The 22,866-nt window shown below is 36.0% G+C and overlaps 3 protein-coding genes across 8 annotated transcripts in view; 1 reads left to right on the forward strand and 2 right to left on the reverse strand.

Moving 5' to 3' along the window:
* Positions 1-17,187, reverse strand: part of LOC105453270 (centrosomin-like) — a 29,306-nt gene extending 12,119 nt beyond the window's left edge. The window contains exons 1-2 of one of the 6 annotated variants that reach the window (XM_011695068.1): positions 16,991-17,187; positions 6,753-6,808 (exon numbers count right to left, since the gene is read on the reverse strand). In XM_011695068.1, the coding sequence (XP_011693370.1) occupies positions 6,753-6,808; positions 16,991-17,037 (103 nt within the window). In that variant the 5' untranslated portion in view covers positions 17,038-17,187. Of the gene's footprint in view, positions 1-1,104; positions 1,292-6,752; positions 6,809-13,101; positions 14,091-16,990 lie in introns of those variants that run through there. The other 5 variants (XM_011695070.1, XM_011695067.1, XM_011695073.1 and 2 more) reach the window with 5 other exon arrangements.
* A 1,404-nt stretch (positions 17,188-18,591) lies between these two features.
* LOC105453272 (dynein light chain Tctex-type) lies at positions 18,592-20,207 on the forward strand. The gene is made up of 3 exons (XM_011695075.1): positions 18,592-19,027; positions 19,371-19,536; positions 19,678-20,207. Exons 1-3 carry the CDS (start codon positions 19,007-19,009, stop codon positions 19,824-19,826), a joined length of 336 nt encoding a protein of 111 aa, XP_011693377.1. The 5' UTR covers positions 18,592-19,006; the 3' UTR covers positions 19,827-20,207.
* Positions 20,208-20,578: 371 nt separating this feature from the next.
* Positions 20,579-22,866, reverse strand: part of LOC105453286 (putative uncharacterized protein DDB_G0277255) — a 17,164-nt gene continuing 14,876 nt past the window's right edge. The window contains 5 exon segments of the mRNA XM_011695093.1: positions 20,579-20,891; positions 21,065-21,729; positions 21,863-21,980; positions 22,103-22,258; positions 22,430-22,593. Coding sequence (XP_011693395.1) covers positions 20,751-20,891; positions 21,065-21,729; positions 21,863-21,980; positions 22,103-22,258; positions 22,430-22,593 — 1,244 coding nt within the window. The 3' untranslated portion in view covers positions 20,579-20,750.

The raw sequence follows: 22,866 nt of genomic DNA on the forward strand, positions 1-22,866 counted from the left end.
GACACAATAAATAAGTTAAAAATTTCCACCCTATTTTAAAAATAATTATTACAATAACTACACAAAAGTTTCTTTATGATTCAAATAGTTGGGAAAATTTGTAAATGGCCGATGGCGTGCTCGCAATTTTAGCTTTGAAAGAGATCTTTAATGATCGTTTCTTCTTTCTCTTCTTCCCCTCGTTCTCTTCATTCAAAGAGTATACTATTGCAGTCGTAAGAGCTATCCTCATTTATCACTTGCTAGCAATTGCTAACAAAAAACGTCGCTGTTGCAACGCCTGTGACATTGAATCGCATCAATTGATTAACGTATCGTTAACAGTAATCGCAATTGGTATTGATCAATATATTTATTCTCAACAATGGCTATATGATGCGGCGATCGTGGCGCGAGAAGCTGCGTGTCGGCTTTCTGTGCCAAAGACCAGAGACTTTCATACCAAAGATACCAAAGACTTTCTGTGTCAAATCCACCCAGAACAAAAACTCTAAATCGGTTTTAATCGATTTAGAAGCGATCGCCACCTCTCCGCAAGGTAAAAAGGCAAATCACCGAGAGTAACACTGCCCAGGAAAGTCTCTTCTAACAGTTCGGAACCAGAGTTAAAAACTGCAGTAGGGGTCCCATATAGATGCAGAAGAAATCGCCTACGCGCGTGGCACGCGAAGAAGAAAAAAGGCTGTGCCTTCAGTTCAGCAAAAAAAAAAGCAGCCACGCAACTGTTGCATGAATCTTTAATATAGTTGGTTTATACACTACGATCCATGAAGAACTAAGGGTAAGAACCAATCATATTAAGGACCGTTCTACAATAAGAGTAATATGGCGTAGCAAAACTGGGTAAGAAATTGATCGTAATCGAATATGAGGAAAATAATCGACTGTGACTGGTCAATTTCTTATTTTAGTTTGCTATGCCATAGTACGTTCACTGTAACACGGCCCTTTAAAGAATCTTACAGCAGTTGCAAAGCTGCTTTTTGTGCTGAACACAGCCATCATGTTCCACATCAATCGGCAATTTTCAACTTTAATCAGTGCAGTAATCTATAGACGGTAAAATCAAGGTCCAGCCTACCGAGCGCGATTTCTGATTCTTACTGGCTCGCCCTCGAGGGCTCCTTGAGAAGAGAAAAGGCCCCAGCTGCGACCTACCGCATCCCATTCCACGAAGAGCGCGCTTTATAAAGTTGCTACATTTTGAAACGTACGTGCGAAATCGCGAGAGGAACCGAAGCGGGGGACACCGCGCCACAAAGGAGATCCATTCGCGACGGCTGCACAAACACTAACTGCGACAGAACAACAAGCAACGTCGAAGACACAAGGCTATAACTTGTGGTTAAAATTATGTTCTAAATGCGCGTGCGATGTCGTATAGACGCACGTCACGAAGGTCGAACGTTCACGTTGCGTTTTCCGATTGATCGTCGCCCCTGAAGAGCGTGAATGAAATTATCTCGCCCTTTAACTCGAGCACGAAGGGCGGCGAACAGTTTTGACATTTAGGGAGACAATCTATAATTTCCATCTATTCTATATCTTATCTATATTTTAATTATGTCAATATAACTTGTTTTCTATAAATTTTAATTAAATTAACGAAAGATCTATGCAACTCTCCATTGAAACAAGTAAATGTTCAGAATTAAAAGTAGAAAAAGCTGACAATAAAAAAAAATCAGCCCTGCAATAAATACAATAGAGCGTGTAAAGCAATTTAAAATATCTGCATGTATCGCTTGTACACGAGTCATACGATGATAACAACTTTGCGACAAGCCTATGTCGAAATTACGAAGCTATGTAGAGATAGCAGATTAATGTCCGGTGGAACGCGCGAATGATTCATTTTGCCTAATTAACGATTTATATGTGTACTCCCATAATCTTCGTTCCAAAATATCACGCTGTCGCGTGGAATAACGACCGGCGAGGATGATCATCTACTACAGCATCCTAATTTTAATTACGTCTTTCCGTTGAAGTCCAAATTCATATCAAATTCACGGTACTGCGAGGCTAAATGTGCATTCTTCGAAATATTATGTATTCCACATCTTAATATGCAGAAATATGAACAAAACATATTTGTTGCATGCGCTCAGTAAAACAAAGAAAACTAACTTTTCCAAACATGTCTTTTCCGCGAAGTACAGTGTTTTACGAGAACGAAGACTTTGTCGTGAGGGCGCAAAAGTTAATACCGTCGTAACGTTAAACGTAAATTCGTTTTTCAGCTGTCACCGGCGGGGAGACCATCACGTGTCTTAATAGCCGACGTAAAAAGCTCCAGGGAAACTCGAGAGAGAGAGAGAGAGAGAGAGCAGAGGAAGAGACGCGAAAGCTTTGCGCGCCCACTAAAACAAATCTATTTCCTGTCTGGCCGGTCGGTGGACCAAGTGTCGCTTTTCACAACGTCCCCCCCCCCCGCTCCCCCCGGTGATTGTCGGCAAAAATGCAACTGCAATATCGATTCGCGCCGGCGAGTAGATGCCGCGAAGCGAGAGAGCGAGCTCACGTATTTATAGATGACACATTTAGGCCAGAACGGTTTAAACTATCTTTATTTTGGCAGGTCAGCCTCCGCGCCTCGCGGGGCCTCCGCTCCTCTCTCCAGATCTCCAATCTGGTCAGTCCCCGGCAATTAAAATCTTATACCAACCGACCGCGAAGACCCTTCGCCGCTCCCGATTTCGCCTCGACGAGAATATTTCTGAAAGCGAATGTATGCCGTGTCTCGTCACTTTTTGCACGATAATTCTATTATTGGTACTCTCGTCTAATAATAATTAACTGTTATAGTACTCTGATAGGAAAAAAAAATCAATGCAAGTTAAATAAATAAAAACACATAATTTTAAGAGTTAACGACTATCGAGTTTCACGAACAAAAAAAAATTGTTTTTTCGACACGTCACTCGGAGTCTTCATGCCGGAGTTTGTATCTATTAATACATTACATCTGGTGCATAACAATGATCGCCTGAGTCATCCATACGGTTATTATCATCCGCGAAACAGCTTCTTATGGAGCATCGCTTCAATGCTTTGACACAACCGGTTACTTTTGTCTTTAGCAGGAGGCGCAAAATTGAAGCTGAAGCTTTGGCTCGCTCATCTCCGCGGATAACAAGAAACGGGCTAATAATTCCTACGGTAGACCTGGATTAGAAATGAACGATATCGCCGATTATTTCGAGAGCCCGGCTACTAGTAGAGCGCGACTCCACGTGCTTGTGGCCTGACGACACACTCGGTATCCCAAACAGACACTACGCTTATCAGGATGTGATTACAAAAATTTTAATATGCAATATATTGCATAATTTAAAATATATCTTGGAATAATCGAGAAAAAGGAAAAACCTACTGGAAAGAATGGCTCAATTTGACATTTCAGATTATTTTCTGTGTAAGCAAACATTTAACGTTTCAATTTCTTAATACGTTATTTATTTTATATGTCATAGATTAAACATTTCCATATTATTATAAGATAAAATAAATATACTAATATATTCAAAGGATACATATTTTCAAGATGAAGTTGAGAACCTTCAAAACTACTTAGTCCATTGCAGCTGTCGACATTACTTAACGAAATCTGACGACTCCTGGGAGTTCTTTCTTAATGATAATGCTTTTACTTTTCTAAATTAATACATCGCGAGAGTTCATAAACCATTTTAAAGAATTTATATTTGTGAACAGAATTATGATGCAGAATATAACAAGTATAAAATTTCAGAATCGCGTTGAATCCGCGATAATAGTAAGAATTGTGTTCACAAATGTAGAAAATAATTTTTCTAGTTATAAATAGTTAGTTAAAAATAAAACTCTTTTTACAAATTAAGCCATAGGCGGATGGAAACAAATACAGAATTGTATTTTTCTCATGTGTTACAGAAATAAATACACGCTACGTCTCGCTACTTCGTTTGTGCTGCTCGAGTGGTTCCCCTACCCCGTCACGAACGCGCTTCTGGATCCCCGAAATAAATGCTCGCTTCCTGTAACGCGAGATCCGCAGCAGACATTTTTCAGACGATACAAACAATCGTTTCGGCCGGATTAAGAAAACGCCAACGTTAATTGCGTCCATCCCATGCACTATTTCGTTTTGCGACATGCAGCGTATCCATGACCTTGACCATTTTACCATTTTAGAACCCCTCGAGAACTGAATCGAAGTGCGGATGTGCTTCAATTGATATAATTTAAGCACTGCTAGACTGTCACGCTGACGTCAAATAAATCATAAAATTTGGGTCGAGCAGTCGTGACTCGCTCGGATCTTTTAAATCTCAAACATTTGAGATAAAAGAGTTCGTGTACGAGGATCGTATATCCTTATTAACCTTCATACCGACAAATTATCTATATTTCCGATTATATTATTGGAAAAAGTTAGCAAGAGTTTGAATTATTTAATGATTAGTTCTTTCCGTAAATCTTAATAAAAAAAATCAAAGTAAATAATTTATCGAAACCAAATTTGTTGTCATCAAAATTCATGTATTGATATAAATTCATTTCACCTAGTATACTTGTTACTTCAAAAATTAATCTTATATCATATGTGTATATAATTTGCACGCAACAGCCTAAGTTTTTCACGTACATTCTGCACCTTTTCATCCTGACTTTCATCCTGACAGATTCATGAACGAGAAAAAACATCGCGGAAGCGTAAAAATTGGCAGATACATTGTGCGAGACGCACGAGTTACTATACTCGTCGGCGTCGTTCGCTCGCGTAAAACCACGAGCAAGAAAGTTCATTGGCCTCGAACACTACGGGCGTGAGATACAATTAGGCGGCCACAGTGTCACGTGCTTACGTATATCTTTCCCTTTAAATCAAGGAATATAAATAAAAAATGAGTAACTAACTTCCGCTACCCTGATCCATCCAGATCTAACACGTGCACAGCTCTTGTTCCTGTTCTTATTCTCTTTTTCATTATTCTTAAATTAGGGCGTCATACTCTCGCTTTCCCTGAAACGTTAATTGTACTATCGCTCACATATATACACATGTGTGAATGTGTATTGTATAACGTATATGAGAGTGTTTTCGCGGTGTATCGAATGTGGATCCAATGACTGCAGCTATTCAGTCATCCCTATGCGAGATGCGTAGATATTAAATTCTCCTCCCTGATCCATACGGAGCTGCGGAGTCTCGGTAAAACAATGACGGACAATCGGCGACTAACGGCGGAAAATGCAGATCATGCGAATGGGAGTAACGAACTGCATTGCCGCGGCACACAAATTAACGGCGACCTCCTATGCATTTTCACGCGGCCTCTGAACGGACGGATGCAAATGTTCGCCGTGTTCGAGAGCGTGTGGGAAGACCGTGCGCGTTATATCTCGAATATGAATTGAGTACTCATGAAATTACTTGCGATTCCGAACCATCTGGCTCACAGTGCATAATGCATCTTAATATCAAGTTGAGATTTTTCCGAATTTGAAGGACCCGTTCGCATTTGAGCACAAAAGAAACGTGCAACACGCGCGCTGAGAACCGCTTTATGGATCTCGCGTCGAAAATAGTTTCTATTTGTCTTGGACGAACAAACCGCGCCGATCGAAAATTTTGGGCATCCAACCGGTGTGAAATTCGATTGTCAGACAGAAATAGTAACTATACGGAATATATTCGTTTGTAAATTAAATAAAAAATAACCTTTCCCAATTCTGCTATTTCTAATCTACATTATTTCTCTGCATATTTGCTTAGCCTAATATTTTTTAAAGATTGATTGAAAAATTATTTGACAAAGTTCCAATTCTAGGGAATTCCAATTAAATTCCAACGGTAGCAACAGACAACAAAACTTTACGTATTAATAAATTTTGAATAAGTTTTTTTTTCATGAAGATGTTTAATTGTTTTATTTCCAAAAATTTATAAAAAATAAACATCAAATTTACATCAGCATAAAATAATAAAGAAATTTATCTGTACTCCTGTACAGATAATAAATGTTCCTCAAAATAGATTAATTCTTATTACTTCCCGACTGGGATAAACGGTAGCCAAGCTAGGAGCAGTATAATTGAAAGTGTGGCTAACAGCATCACATGCACGTTACATCTGTAGCCGTAATTGGAATAGAACCGGAGGGGGGATTCAATTACTTAAGGGAAATGACCAATAAAGGTGGGCGTGCGAGGGAAAAAGATACATAATCGAGTCACCCTATCGCGCTCTGCAATATCGATGACGAGTCTCACTCAAGTGGCGAACCGATCGTGGCGATCTATCAAGATATCTGCCGATACATGATATAATCGCCGCTTACGAGGCCGTAAATAATAAATACGAGTGTAATCGTTCGTTATATGATCACTACGATCTTCCGCCTCGCCTTCGCCTTTATAGAGCGTAAAATTATATCCGGCTATTCTTAGGAACGTCCGACGAAAGAAATATTAATTGTACGCATCATCGAAGAAGCACGACGCGCAGATAAGAGAAGAGAAGACTTAATATCTGATCTTAAATTTCGCTTCTTTTAAAATTCGTAATTATTGAACTTATTTTCCCAAGCTTAATTTTATTTTTATTTTATCTCAAATATTATAGATTTTAATTGCTAAATATTATTGGATTGTAATTAATTGCTGCATAACAGTAGTTGAAAACTGGTCATAATATTATTGCTAATTGAAATTACAATCATATTGTCATAATTAAGTTTGATAAGATACACAAATGATGTACTCACCGTTCGTCAATGGCAGGGTTTGACTCATTGTGATCTCCTGCAACGGCATGTTGGTGCTGCGACAAAGTGAAATAAAAAATTAATTATAATACCATATTATTCGACATAAAACATTTTATAATTTTGAACAGAGTAACGGAGTAAAAAAATGAAAATTACGCATATTTCTTTAGATCTTCAATTTCATTAAACACCAAATGATTTTAATTCTTAGTGCACGTAAAAATGTTATCAAAATATATTCATATGAAAAAAAATTAATTCCCTGCAATAAATAATTTTAATGTTATTGAAATGAAAGATAACAAAGAATAGTGAATGAACAGATATTTTTGGAATGAGACCAAAAATGGTATGAAGGCGCCTCTGGAGATAAGAAGGACCGAATTAGAATAGATAAAACGTTTGAAAAGGATCAAAGTGAGCATCGAGTGTTCTATTTTCAGGACTCCAACGGGACGTTTAAAGCCAAAAAACTATAACAAAGTCAGCCTCGACACGTAAGCGAGAGGACAATGATTTACAGGAGCATGAGGAATACGAATAAGGTTTGCCTGCCAGTATTATTAATAGTACAATAGTTATTGATAGCTCTGTGATTTTTTATAAAAACTGTAATCCAATCTTGTCTATAAATAAGTTGTAAATTTTTTTGTTATAATCTATTTTTAAAAATAAATAATAAATAATTTATATTATTAGTATTTGATTAATCCTACATCATATTTTTCTGTATGTTTTCCATTATTAATTAATAAATTAATTTCACCTAGACTAAAATCAATTAACAATTGTTAAGAATTTATGAGGAAAGAGCTGACGGCTAACAGAATAATTTAATGTCCTCATCGAAATTTTCATTATGTAATAATAAAACAGAACATGCCATTTCCGTATGCACAGAATAAAGCCTGTTGTACGAAATTAATCGTTTGTGCCGAATTTATTCTGTCCCGACCGTAGCTTTACCTAGAAATCGTTACTGGTACAGTTTAAGGTGGCGCAAAGTGTTCTCTACGAGGGTTTATTAATCCGCTGCAGCCGAGCCGTCTCGCAGCTCTCTCGCGCGACGGAACCATAAGATTTCCAGTAAGGTTTTATTTAGATTTCACGTAAATTCTATTTCTCTCTCTCTTTCTCTTTCTCTCTCTTTCTCTCTCTCTTCGGCTCGTCTTCCGTTGCGATGCAAAATGAGTAATTAATCTGCGCCTCGCGCGTCGTCTTTTCCGTTATTCTGCATGACGAATCACGCCAACGAGCCGATGCACGATTTCCAAGAAGGATATCAGACAGTTCTAAAATTGATACGCTTTAAAGGGATCGTATAAGTGACTAAAAATTATAAGAGTTGAATATATAAAGTGAAAAAAAATATAACGAATTTACGATGTAAAAATGAAGTTCGCAGAATGTACATAAAAAATCTAAGGTACATAAGATTCCGTCGTTCACGTAAACAGTATGAAATAAATTCAGATAGTAACTAAAGACATGATAATATAGGTGTTAAATACAAGCATAACGAATGCCGAATTTTCGATGTAAAAGTGAAGTTCGCAGAATGTACATAAAAATCTAAAGTACATAAGATTCCGTCGTCCACGCGCGTAAACAGTATGAAATAAATCCAGATAGTAACTAAAGACAAGATAATATAGGTGTGAAATACAAGCAAAAACGTCCACAGTGACTCAGGATCGATAGGTGACTCACCGTTCTCTTTGAGTACGGAATTTTTGAGAAGCTAATGGCGTTATTTATAACAAATACTTAATTTAAGCGAGCTTAATCTTGCTCAGCATACACATATATAAAAATCAAATATATATAAGTCTAAAATAACTTTTTCTTTAGGAAAAGATTGCTAAAAATATGTATGCGCGTCTCTTTACCTTTCATTCGACTTACATAAACTTCTTGATCAAAAGAGATAACACACGGACTATTTATCGTAAGGGGACTTTAAGTTTGACTTCTCGAGTCATTGAATATCTCGTCAAATCTATTTATTTGATATTAAGTATAAAACAACTAAAAAAGATAAAATTTTTGTATAAAAACTATTTTTTTTTTTTCAATTGGAATTGAATATTATTGCAAAATTCGCGCTGTCTCATGCGCAAAATTATTCAATTCGTCTAATAATAAAACAAAAGACCGGCATTTAGGAATACAGATTCTTTTGCGAATATCGTAAGCTAGAAATAGTAAAAGCCATGATTGATATCTACCGAATCTCGTAAGCTAGAAATAGCGAAGTCATGGGATGCGTTTGCAAATCATGACGCGTAGAATCCGTGCAAAAAGTATCACATTTCGTGGTAAAGGCAATATTCTAAGAGAAACACACAGTCGTAATATAGAACGGCGACAAAATATGCTCGCGTATTAAAGATCATGATGGGAGAAGATCTATAATGAGTGTCACGGAAACTGCACATTTTCCGCGAAAAGCGACGGCTTAAATTGAGTTACAGCTGCTGCATAACATTGGTAACATATAATTGATCAATTAAATTAAATTATTACTTCACATACTATTATATACCAACAAAATTATTGTGTATTATTTATATTAATCATTTGAGTCACAAATTTTTGTATCAGATCGATTCTTTTGAAATTTTGTACCCGAGGATTTTTCGAATCGCTGATTACGAATCAGAAGTCAAAATTTTTTAATTTAAAATAATCGATCCAAAAAATATGATGGATAATAATTCAAATAATTTTTAGTAAAGTATTTAGTATTTCATGATTTATAAAAATAAATTATTTAGTCAGGAACAGATGTATAGTGACCAAAATACCAGAAACTAACAAAGTAATAAGGCTACTTTAACGTTTTTTATTTCATATCGATTTCGCCAATTTGGATTTAATTACATTTTGAAAATTTTGATCTCAGATTAGGATTCAGTGATCCAAAAAACTCCTAGAACATCATTATAAGAAATTCAAACTATCTATTTGGATTTACAATAGAAAATATTGATTTTTACATATTTTTCAAAAATTTATCAATTTGTAATAGAAGAACAACGTAACGAAAAAAATATAAAAAATTCTGAAAAATATTTTAGGATAGCCTAAATGAGCCTAAATTGATATTGACAATAGTTTAATAGAAAATGCACTTTTTTAAAAAAAAGAATAAATTTTAACAAATTTGTTTATAACAATTACGCAAATAAAATTTATGGTTGTTTATTTTTTTAAACACTTATTTGTGTTCTAGGGACTCTACAAAAACAAAAAACCGATAATTAATGTCAAGAAATTCATCAAAATAATTAAAAACTGAGCAGAAAAAGGTGAGACGCTGCAGAGCGTTCCATCATGATGCAAAGGATTAAAATACTATACACTGCAAGATTTTTGGGTAGATAAAAAAAACTGAGAAGTTGACTTGCGTATACAAAGCATATCACATGTTCGCAAAGTCGTGGTATAATCTTCGGTTATAATTAGAATTAGAAGACATGTGGTAGACATGAGGAAGTGAATTTCATATTGTCGTTACGTAAGAGAAAACTAAAATGCACATATACACGGTGCATCTAGCGTGCGTCTAGTGCGTCGCCCATAATTATTTGCTCACGCTATACATTTTTCTCAAAAATATTCATAGAAGCTATTTTATGCGTAAGCATTGCGTTACATCATAAAGAGAGTGAGAAGGTATCTCAACCTGCAATCCTATTAAGTTATCAGCTCAGACAATTTTCCAGGCTTGCAGGAAATTGAATTCTCGTCAACAACGCCCGAGCGGCGGACGCAGAAGACACGTGCACAACTGCCGGCTTTCGACTTTACCCCTGCGTGCATCCGACACCGTTATATATTAAGCGCTACCCTTACACCAGGTTTAACCACTCCGGATACAGACTTCTCGGAATCTTGCAGTTGCACCGGGGACACGCGTGTCGTTAGAGGGGCTACAAAAGACGAGCGCAAGGCGCGCATTATGCGATAACACAGCGTTAAACTGCTTGAGTTCGTTCACGGTTGTAATTACGCATTACGTGATACAATATGATTCATTTATATGCTTTCACGACAGATTGTGAGGTGATTCAACTTTAGATTACTTCGAACAATGAAGTAATGTGTCGAAATTTAATCTTTTTTTTTTTAGATTTTTCTTATTAGAAATAAATTAATATCTTTGCTACGAGCTATAATTCTCGTGAAATACATAAAAAATGTCACTATTAATTAGAGCTATTACTGTATTAAAGAAAAAATAATATATTAATGTAGATAAGTTTAAACTATTTAATTTAATTTAATTTTACTTTACTCAATTTATATTTGAAATATTGCATGTCTTCTATTCTACATCGTTTAAAAATTGAGAAAATGAATTTCATAATTTAAATTAATAAAGATAAAAATTGGAATTAAGTATTGAAAAAATATCGCGATAAATTAAAATGCAGCGCGAGTCTCGTTAAAAAAAAAATGAATAGCGATACGTTTTTTGACAAACAGAATCTAGATAAAGACGGCGCTTGTCAGTATACGAGATGAGGAAGCAGTTTCATGAAAGGGTGCACCATCAGTTATCGTCTGACAACATGGTGGATGAAACAGATAATCGATACGCAGTATATAACAGTCGAGTGTAGCAGCAGCCACATGGACCGAACGTGCCACTCGCCTGAATATCTAACACTAACAACGAACACAAGTAACACATCAAAGATGCATTACGATTCTATGGACCATCTGATTTATGTAAACTTTCGCATCTTCTTTTAAGTTATAAAAATCTCTAACAATGCAAATCTCTAGAAAAGTGAACAAATAAAACATTTAAAAAATATTAAGCTAAAATTTGATCCAGCATCATCCTTATTATTAATAAAATTAGTTAATATTAACTAATATATTATTAATATAATTAGTATAAAATAATTTCTATAATTAAAACAATTATATTAGATATTGATAACATTGTCTACAAGTAAATTACACGGTAGTTAATATCACTCGATTTTTTCACTTTTCTACCGAGTTCATCAATAACTGTTTTGCTGCAATATTATAGATTATGCATTTAATAAAGAATTAACGCGAATGACATATTTTCATACGAGATCATGCAAACTTTTACTTGGTTACCACACATGCAACTATCGCGTAGGTGTCAGCCGCGTGCAAAGTTTCCTCAATTAACGGTTCGTTAAACGAATTGACCGAGCGGTTAAATAATTAGATGGATCCTGTCAGTAGGACTTTATTTGTAATACGATGTCGCGACTGTGTACCTCGCACGAATAAGCTATACCCGCTGTCTGCATTGTAATAATTTTATAATTTTTATTCAATCATCATTTGACTTCTGGCTGTCGAAATGAGGAGAGGGGGGGGGGGCAATATCATTGCAAGATGCCCAAATAATACTCAAAGAGGTCATAGGTATGTAGATTAATGCGATGTATTTTGCTTCATGCATATGCACTATATGCGGCTGACAAACTCCTACCTTACACGATAGAAAAAAAATTGTTACATACATTCCGAATGTGGGATAATAGTACGATAATTTCTCACGCGGTTAATAAACTAAGTGATAATTAGTGATAGATTAGTAACAAAGCTATAATTGTAAAAGCTCTCATCAGTTTGATTTAAAAAGAAATATATTTCCTATGTTCGATATAAATCGTCAGATTCTGATGATGCACTTTAGTGCGTTATAAAATTATTAGTTTCTATCAAAAAGACTATGCAAGTATATTATAATACGCTAGCTAAATGCACGTTAAAGGATATGCAGTAAAGAGCACAAAGAAGGCAAATTAAATTATTATCTCGTCATTAACCTGCATTAACCTTTTTAACGCCGACAATATTCTCGGAACAACGAAAGTAATCCATTATTTTCGACAGCAAAAACACGGTTTATCTTTAATATCTTTTTCTAGCGCGATAAACAGTGTTTTGACAAAAGTAGAGTTTAATTTCTGTTAAAACAATACAATAAAACAATAATATTTTTTAAGTTAAAACGTTCGTGAATAGTTACTAAATATTTACGACATTAAAAATCTCTCGACAAATATCGATTTAAAAAAATGTACAATTTAATAAAATTCCACCTTATCATTCGGATTTCTCGTTTTATTTTCAATTCTCCAATAATTCTATGTTCATTCAAATTATCGATAAGTTAAAATAATACGTTCAAATCACAGAGGCAGATAGAAGAAATTGCAAATTTAAATAAATTAATTTACAGTAACACCGAGATTATTATTGAGACTTACTACGCTGCCTGACATTTCGCGAATCAAAATAATAAATCAATGATTAATCAGACTTCAATATTCACGACACTCACTTTCGGAAGGAATTATAAGGGCCCCAGGCGCCGGTCCTCGTGGACGGCACATTCTGACTCTGGATGGAATATCTGCAGCCACCGAGAAGCATTGCGTAGCAATTCGGCAGCAATCACGAGGCGAAAACACGTGATCCGTACGCACGAACGTCACTAAATCCTCGGGCACTGCAAAGCGCCGCGATATCGTTCGGGCCCTCAAAAACAACAAAAGTCTCGAAAAACGGAGATCAATTCTCCGTGAAGAGAGTACAATGTACTCTCACGACACAAATCTCGCCTATAGAATCCTAAAAATATTACGTCCTGATCTCTTCTTAAAAACACAAACGACGCGGGACACGACGGTGTGTGTTTCCTCGGGGGGGGAAAAATCAGGATCTCGTGTACGATCCTGCGCGATCAACCGTCGAGACTGCACTCCGGTTCTCGCGTAGACGAGACATACCACCCTTCCCACCAACCACCCTTTTGGCGCCGCGTGAGGGTCGGAGAGAGGCACGGAAAGAGTATCTGGGATATCGTTTCTCTCTGCCCGCGAGGGCGGCAGCGTTAGCGCGAACGTACTATAACGCTCCTCCGCGCAGCTGGACCGATCAATGGCATCGGCTCTCGCGCGAGATGACGCATCAGAGACAATTCCGCACGGCCGTTATCGTATCCCGCGAGTCCAGAGCGCGAGACATTCGCGGTCGGTGTCACGTCGTCGGCGGGTGATCTCGCGACGATTCGCGGCAATTTTACGCGACGGCCGCGGCTCCCTGAGACGTCGACGGGGATGAAGTCTTCTTTCCCCTTTGTTTCAAGATCTGACGAGGCTCCGCTCTATCTTATCTCGACGACGATGGCCCTCGCCAAGTCGTGATCCGCGCGCGTAAAGTACTGCTGATCCCGTCAGTCCGTCCGATTCCGTTTACTCGGGCGCTCCTCCGACGCAACCACGGGGGATTGTGTTTCGAAACACACGTCACTCGCGTATCGCCGAGCGTACCGAAAACGACTGACGACGGACGGCGGCAACACGAGTCGAGCAGAAATAGAGGGATGGAGGCGACGGCGCGGGGGGGACAACGGGGAGAGGGGGGTAGGAGATGCGAGGGATGCGCCGTGTCGACCGACCGCGAGAGTAACCGGAGGAGAGAAGGATGAGGGGACAAGGCAGCGTCTGTTCTATACTGATATAAGATTCGGGAAAATGCAAAATCTGAGGAATCTTAAAAGCTTGAAGGACGCGAAGTGCTTCTTAAATACTGAAAACTATTCCACATTTTTCTTTTTTCTTGTGTGTAAATAACGTTTAACTTCCAAGTATTAATTATTCCCTTCAGCTTCTTTAGATGAAATTCTAAAATCCTTAAATATTCAATTTTTAAGATACTTATTTTTTTTCAATTCTCGATATATATATCTAAATAAACATATATATTCCATATTTTTCTTTTTTCTTATATAAAGAACATTTAGCTTCTATTAATTATTCCCTTCACAGCTTCTTTAGATAAAATTCTAAAATCCTTAAATATTCCTTATTATAATAATCCTTAAATTTTTAAGATATTTATTTTTCTTTTAATTCTCAATATACATGTACATCTAAATACACATATATTCCACATTTTTCTTTTTTCTTGTATAAAGAACATTTAGCTTCTATTAATTATTCCCTTCACAGCTTCTTTAAATAAAATTCTAAAATCCTTAAATATTAAATTTTTAAGATACTTATTTTTTTATTCTCGATATATCTAAATACACACTCACAGCTTCTTTAGATAAAATTCTAAAATTCTTAAATATGAAATTTTTAAGATACTAATTTTTTTATTCTCGATATATCTAAAATCGATATATCTAAATATACAGATAATTTTGCAGACATATTATATACATTTTAATAACTGTTAAATATACTGTATAAATAATATTTTGCGGACACTTGTCTCGACAACTTTTTCAAGAATTCATTATTTGCCAAGAATTTACACTTGTCTATTTAATTATTTCTACAAAAATGATAGATCGCATCTGTTAAAGCAAATTGATGCTCCTAGACTACACAATCGATTTCAATTTGTTCGTTCAGTGATTAAACGAATATTCGTAAATGCCAGTGTCAGGAACGTGTATTTGTATTTACTACAAGTTTCCCTGATCTTCTCGCTTTCTTCGTTATCGACGGACGTGTAAGTCAGCACGCGGTAGCCAATGTAAACGCCGATGTACTGTCAGATCAAAGAGAAGCGGAAGGGAGAAAAAGGGACCACATGAGAGAGCAACGCACATATACATCAGGGAAAGGGGGAGAAACGGGGTGTAAGAGGAGACGGAAGAAGAGAGGAGGATGCGAAGGGTCGGCTAACTGTGAATGACAGAAGCGGAAAACGGGGAGAGTACGGAAGATCGCGTAAAAACACGAAAACGAATCTAACGCCGATCTGAGAGCTCAGGGTTTCTCAACCGAACAAGTGTGTCGATTGTAAATGTAATTGCAAGCGTAATTGACGCTACGTCGAGAGACGAAAGCAAAACGCTACACAGGATGTTGTGCTTCGGCACGCTTTTTTTTCTCCAGAGTATGAAAGATTTTTGAACGTTTGACCGACGTTTGTTACAGGCTGCGTTCCGTTTGGCGCTTATACAGCTGGTTACAGCGCTCACAAAATCATTTCATCCTTGTTGTTTAACAAATATTAAACAAAGACGAATGATGCTTATAAGCGCTGTAAGCGCCAAGAGGAACGCAACCACAGTGATTACATCACTCGCGAGATATTTAAATAAATTTAAATATTCAAAATAAATTTAAGTAATTTAAAATAAATTTAAATACTGAAGTGCATTCTCGTCCAGGAGTTCTTTCTTGTCAAACTATCAAGCTGAACTTCGACCAAATTTCTGATTAATTTAAACGGCAATTAATTTATCGAGCGTATACCTTCGTGTATTTCGCTAACATGAATTATTTGTCTTTTGCTGTTCGACAAGAATGATTAGATTAAGGTGACGATGAATTACATAGCTAGAAATTTCGCTGTAAGCGAAAGTCGTCTCTGCCGATTGAATCGCTGATTAAACTAACAGGAGTTTAATCGAAGTCGTCCTTGACGGTTTGAGATTGACGCACAGCGCACAAACGAGAGAACTGATAACCGCTGCGATATGTAAGACGATCCTTAACCTCGTAGGGAGATAACCGCTGTCAATTGCAAACAGTGAGTGAATTCACAATTTATTGTGGAATACATGTTGCAAAATTACGTGACATAACGGCACGTCGTTCGCATATGTCACTTACGTTCTCAATCCCTACACTGTACTTTTCTTCCCTGAAAAAAAACCGCGTTTTTCAAGTTAAAAAAAAGTGTCGATCCCAAATACAAGACAACTTATTATTGTGATTTCACTTACACACAAAATAAAAGAAGGATTAAAAAAATAATCTAAAGAAGGAAATTAATTAATAAAACAACGGTCTAAAAAAAAAAGATAAATCCGTTGATATCGATTAAGGCGCTCTATTGTTTTCGTACTCACATTGTTTCCATACTTGTACAGTTTTATAAACAATGTAAATACGGGACGGCGTGACGTCACTTATTCTCGCAATTCACGCGCGAGTAGTATAGGCATGTAAACATTGTAACGAATCGGATCATCTCCGGTGCGTCTCGACACATCGCCGGGGACGCCGCGGTCGTCGCGCAGGGTACGCGTTTCACCACGAGCGGCAGAAATATATGTGTCTATTTATATTTACAAACGCAGCGAGCCCCACGTGCGAGAGTTCGTAGCGAGTGCGGGACCGCGGAGCGGAGGGGGTTCGATCAGATGCAGAGCAGAGGAAGGATATACCCATCGCACTGGGGCTCGGATGGCGGATTTTACTCACATGTCGAACTCCGCCGTCGGCGCGAGCGTCTCCTCGAACTCCGTCATCGTTTCCGGCAGGAACTCTCACTCTCACCGCATCCCCTCGCACACAGAATATCCCGAACGCGGGCGCGAAACAAAGCGCGTGGACAACAAACCCCGGCGTTGAAGGCGGACGGCGGCCGATCGCCGTTACTTTTCAAAACGATGCTTCGCGAGTCGACCGCGCCATTTGCCGCGGCGCTCTCACGTCTGCCAATCGTCCGCCAGCGCTTTCAGGTCTGCCAACGTTGTCGACGTTGTCCACTTGAATTGATTTTTCACTAGAGCAGTGGTTCTCATGAGAATCAACTTGAGAGAGGTTTGTTGCGCTCGTTGTTTCCATTGCGTTAATCGGCGTATGTATATGTATGTATGTGTTTATTATAATTCGGTCATTCGCGCTATTCTGCGCTAATGCATGCTTTATATCGATTCGAGATATTCGTTCTTGGAAACTATTTGCTGTTTCATCGTCGAAAATTTATATTATTTTTTTATTTGCTAAAGTCGATGCCTTCGTTCAGCAACAATTGTAATATCTAGAGTAGAATCAATTTTAATTGTCACAGTGAGTTTACGTGTTAGCTCTGTGTAAGAACGTTCGACTTGTAGTTAAAAGGTCTCAGCTGGTTCGAAACCGACCGTGATCAGCCTACATATGCACTAGATTATTTGAAGGAGAAAATATAACAATATTTCTCCTTACCGCTCTTATTACAGAGAATAACACGTAAAATTAAAAAAAATCAAAATTTTGTTCCATAATTTATTATGTTAATAAATGGAATAAAATTAATTTTTTTTAAATACTCTGATTGATTAGTTTGATCTGCTTGTTATTTATGTATGACTGCAATTTCTTCTAAATTTAAACTTAAGTTTTCTATTATTTCGTGGAATTTTTGTTATAATATATTATATTCTCTTCTAATACCTCGTGTTTTTTGAGACAACTGTAATTTTTTTGAAGTATTAAATCAAGCTTCTGACATCTATTTATCATCTTCCTTAACATCTATATAAAAGACATTTTAAAGTTTTATACGTCAGTTTTAAAACTTTGTATTTGGGAGGGAAGGTTTAAATTTTCCGATATTTGCATCAATAATATATCTACTAATCTTTAATATAAGCATCAATATCTAATTAATAATCAATTTGTGACATTGATTATTAATTTATTCAAATGAAAATAATTTCTTAAAAAAGGATCTTATATAGTTAATAAGTTTTCTCTTAGCTATTTTAAATTGTTCCATTTCGTACGAATTAGAATGCAAATCATTATAGATAATCATAAAGGCGAACGCTTATTGAGCTTTTCCGTAAGGCAAATGAATAAAAATAAAATTGAAATCTCTCGCCGAGAAAAAAATCAAGATTTGAAATCGGCAGAATATTTAATATTCCAGCTAGGTGAATCTTTTCCTGGGCTGCGTTCAGGAATTCACGATATATCATGTTATCCTTGTTATTCACCGAATGTTAAACAAGGATAAAATGATATCTAGATGCACCTGGGCGAAGTTTCTGAACGCAGCCCCAGATGGACAGCCGTGGGGTTGAGAACCTCTCCCTCTCTCCACAATTCTGTCATATCGGAGTAACGGCAACCGGCGATGTGACAGTTCGGAATTTATCATCGACTACGGCTTATATTTACGGAACGGATTGATCTCACGCGGCGATATCGCAGAAGATAATTTCAATAAAACGAACGCGACGAGTGTGACGATCAAGTCTTGTTAGCGCAATTACTCTTGCAATACGTCAGAGTGAAAAATAGGTGGCAGCTACGTGGAAAATTAGGGGGCAATCGTGGGCACTTTCGTTTCCGAAATTTCGATCGTTGCGACAAGCCAGATTTCGTGGCGTTTACATTTTTCAGCGCTAAATCTGACAATCATCCTCAGTCGGATGAATAATAAGCTTTGAATTATCGCGGAAAATCGCCCTCGGTGTCCGAAGCAGTTGTCCTTAGTGTTCGCCCGAGATGGAGGATGCGCAAGAGGAGGTTAGGTCGTGAACATTTCTTTATAATTTTAATTAAACAAAAGATCTTGAATAACGAATCTACCGTCAATGTCAGACGCAGCGATTGAAATTATGTAAATTAGTGATAATATCTCAATTAAGAGTTGCTCTGAATTAATTTTATAGATGCTCCTAATTGTGTTAAGCTTAGAGTAGATTTTTCCTCATCAAAGATTTGGTTCTACAGTCACTTATCCAGATTTATTTGTCTGTTTTTTTTTTTAGTGCTAAATAGCAAAATAGTATTTTAATATCTTTAACCAAATCCTAATATATTTTTGTCGCTTCATGTGAAATGATTCGAGATGTTATTATGGTTCCAGCTGCAATTTGTGGTAGACGATGTGAGCAACATTATCAAGGAGGCGATCGAGGTGTCAATAGGTGGTAATACGTATCAGCATAATAAAGTTAATCAATGGACCTCGAACGTGGTAGAGGCGTGCCTGGGCAATCTAACGAAATTACAGAAGGCTTACAAATATATTGGTACGTAGGACTAATTTTCTAATCTCGAGAAAGATTTTTACATTAATTTTATATTAATATTGACCTTTATATATGCTCTGAAATGTATGATATTCTTGTGAATTTTGCTTTTCCTTAATATCGAATTGTACATTTTTGCAGTAACTTGTACAATCATGCAGAAAAACGGAGCTGGACTTCATACCGCGAGTTCGTGTTACTGGGATAACGCTACCGATGGCAGCTGCACGGTGCGCTGGGAAAACAAAACCATGTATTGCATTGTATCTGTCTTCGGACTGGCCCTATAAATTAAACTATCCTGCGTAACAAAATCCTGCGCTTGAGAATTACATATATTTTGGCAATTATAAGATGTATAAGTAAACGCCACTTTCAAAAGCGAATCGTTTTGTTTCCTAAAGCTATTATTGGACAAAACTTCATATTTTTGCACAGGCTATGGAAATTGGGGGAATAGCAGAGCACAAGTGATTGTGAAAGTAGCTACGCAATGCAATGATTAATATATATATATATATATGTGATATAAATAAAATCGGGTGTATGTACACAAAGTAGATTGCGCTAATATATATTTAACTTTCTTATATTTACTTTTACGAAAAAGGATATTCTCTCTATCTACATTGTAACTTCTATAAAAAATAAATGCCACAAGATATCGATAATTCTTATGTTATTGCACAATAAGATAATTGTGCATGTTATGTGAAATAAGGTATATATTTAGATTCAGCAAATAATCTAAAATATATACAAAACGTTCCCCGAGGAACTTTTATAGTAAACTTGTGAAAAATACTTTTTTTTTTATGTCACTCTTATCATTTATTTTAGGTATGTAAGGTTTAAATGATTGTCGTAGAACGAATTTAACAAATTTACGTATGCAAGTTTTTAATTTATTTAATAATAAGGAAGTAATGTTTTTTTTTTACTAGATTATTATAATTATTCGATTATAATATGGTAAACATTTTGTATAATATTAGATTATTTGTCTTTGTGTAAATATAAATAAGCAATTAGAAGTAACGAATATTGTTAAATTAGATATTATTTGCATTAATCATGTCGTCAGAATGGCGATAGAATAAAAGCATAGAATTTTGCCGTCAAAACAGAATAAATAAAAATAAATTATTTATAAAGAACAACGCCTTTTTTTTCACAAAGGTGTGAACAATTGAACGTTGGAGTTCAACGCAGGTTTATAGTTCGGTGGTCTGAGGTAGACTTTCATCGTCGCTTAGAATATCGTCATTTAAGAGGATTAGATTGTAATTTAAGTTACTTCCGAATTCATCGTCGATATATATGTCCTCGATCGTATATTGGCTGCCTTGTATGTTCTGTAACAAAGATCGAATAAACAATTTACGTTAATACACAACAAAAGTGACTTGTTCGCAAAAATTAAAAACAAAATTTGTAACAGATCTCAGATCTAATTTCATCATGACTTCAGTTGTATACAATTTAAAAAATTATAAACATAATTTTAGTAAAAAAAAATTATCTTTACTTTTTTATTTAAAAGAATCCTTGGGTTATGCGTCATAGCCAAATTATTCAGTCTTGCGGGTAGAGAACGTCTTCTTGGTGAATCTTTCATTACGACACTGTTTATAGAACGTAAATTAACATAATCTCTTTCGTCTGCTCTAATGTCTCTATTTTTTTGGGAGGTTGATGTAATCCTATTTGTAAAAGGTATTTTATTCTGATCCACTTCTCTCGACCTCATTGACTGTTGATTCTGCGCTGATGCTTCGGACTCGATTGACGTTTTCGTAGTCGTGGAGCTGAGGCTTTGGCTACTTATAAAAGCTTGATTGAATATTCGTTCCTGTTTCGCGGCAGTTTCGTTATTAGCTTTTACACTTTCAACTTCGTCCATCCCCAGAAAATCTCCGTTGCCAGCTGTCGATCTTTCGATAACTTCGATCTCTTCGTTGTCGTTATATTTCATTCCGTACATGTCCTCGAATGCAGCCTCGCATTCTTGTATATCAGTTAGGTCGGGCTTGGAATTGTAAATTTTGGAAGGTGTTGTCGAGCGTACTATTTCCGTAGCACGGTCGAGGGCATCCTTCAGGTTTTGTATAGATTGATTTGGAGTCGAAAGCTTCGTGGACACGCCGCTACTCGTGTCTTTTAGTGACTCTTTGTTATCTTCAGTACAATTACCTTTAATGATAATGAAATAATAAATAACTCATTCAGTAGTGAAGTATTATAGAAAATATACGGATGAAATTAATTTTACATTGATATTTAATATAAAATTTTGAAAAATAGATCTCTCTCTCTCTCGAGTTACCTTTTTCCGCAATTGTATATGTATCATCAGCATTTTTTACACGTGGTGTGGAATATTGTACTTTATCATCATCAGTGATAGAAGTGTTACAAACTATTTGTTGCGATAGTGAAAAATCCTAAAAGTAAATTAATAAATTAAAATACATAGTGTTAATAGTATGTAGCTAAAATATGTATTATAAATAATATGTATATGCACAAATATAAAATTATATATTATAAATGTTCTATGTATTACATTGTACTCTTTACTGTTGCGTCCCATTCGTGATAAGCAAATTTCTTTTTCTTTCCTCCACAATGTTGATTCGTAAAAGCTTTTGGTATCGGAATGCAAAACCTGCGGTTGCATTATTGCATGTTTAATACTGGAAGGCATGCCCGTGTATGGTGACTGTAACAGAAAGATAATGTATATGAGTAAGCTATTAGAAGGACATTGTTTACATATTCATCTTCACTCCATTTCATATTTCTACATAAGTTAGGACATAAAATATGCTTTAGAGACATTGATTTACGTACATATGCGTATGTCACTAATAAAACATTCGAAATAAAGTACCTTTCGCTTTGGTGTATAATACAACAATTTTGAAATAGCTCCACCATATTCACTGGGTGATCTATTGTATTTAGGCTCTATAGCGGTTGTATGACTAGCTGGTTTACATGGTATATAGTCGGGACTTTTTTCTTGCGACAATAATGAGCTCGTGGCTTTTGGACCTGATATACAAACACAAAATCACAAGTGTTATTAAATTACTACAAGATTTTGAACATACAATTTAAAAAATTATAAATATAATTTTAGTTAAAAATATTATCTTAATTTTTTTATTGAAAAATATAGTACAGAGATAATATATTTTTATTTAAAAATAATTAAATTATTCTCTGTTATAAAAAGTTATTTTAACTTAGTGTTGTTTATGTGTTAATGAGATTAAAATAGAAATATCAAAATGTCGATAATTTTATTGAAACAATTGAGGAAGA

This window comes from Wasmannia auropunctata, unplaced genomic scaffold, assembly GCF_000956235.1.
Source record: "Wasmannia auropunctata unplaced genomic scaffold, wasmannia.A_1.0 LD336000.1, whole genome shotgun sequence".
NCBI lineage: Eukaryota > Metazoa > Arthropoda > Insecta > Hymenoptera > Formicidae > Wasmannia > Wasmannia auropunctata.

Coding starts and splice junctions, on each gene's coding strand:
- LOC105453272 (XM_011695075.1), top strand. CDS start 19,007: ATGGAGGATGCGCAAGAGGAG. Junction 19,028..19,370: donor TGGAGGATGCGCAAGAGGAG/GTTAGGTCGTGA, acceptor TTATGGTTCCAG/CTGCAATTTGTGGTAGACGA. Junction 19,537..19,677: donor GAAGGCTTACAAATATATTG/GTACGTAGGACT, acceptor ACATTTTTGCAG/TAACTTGTACAATCATGCAG.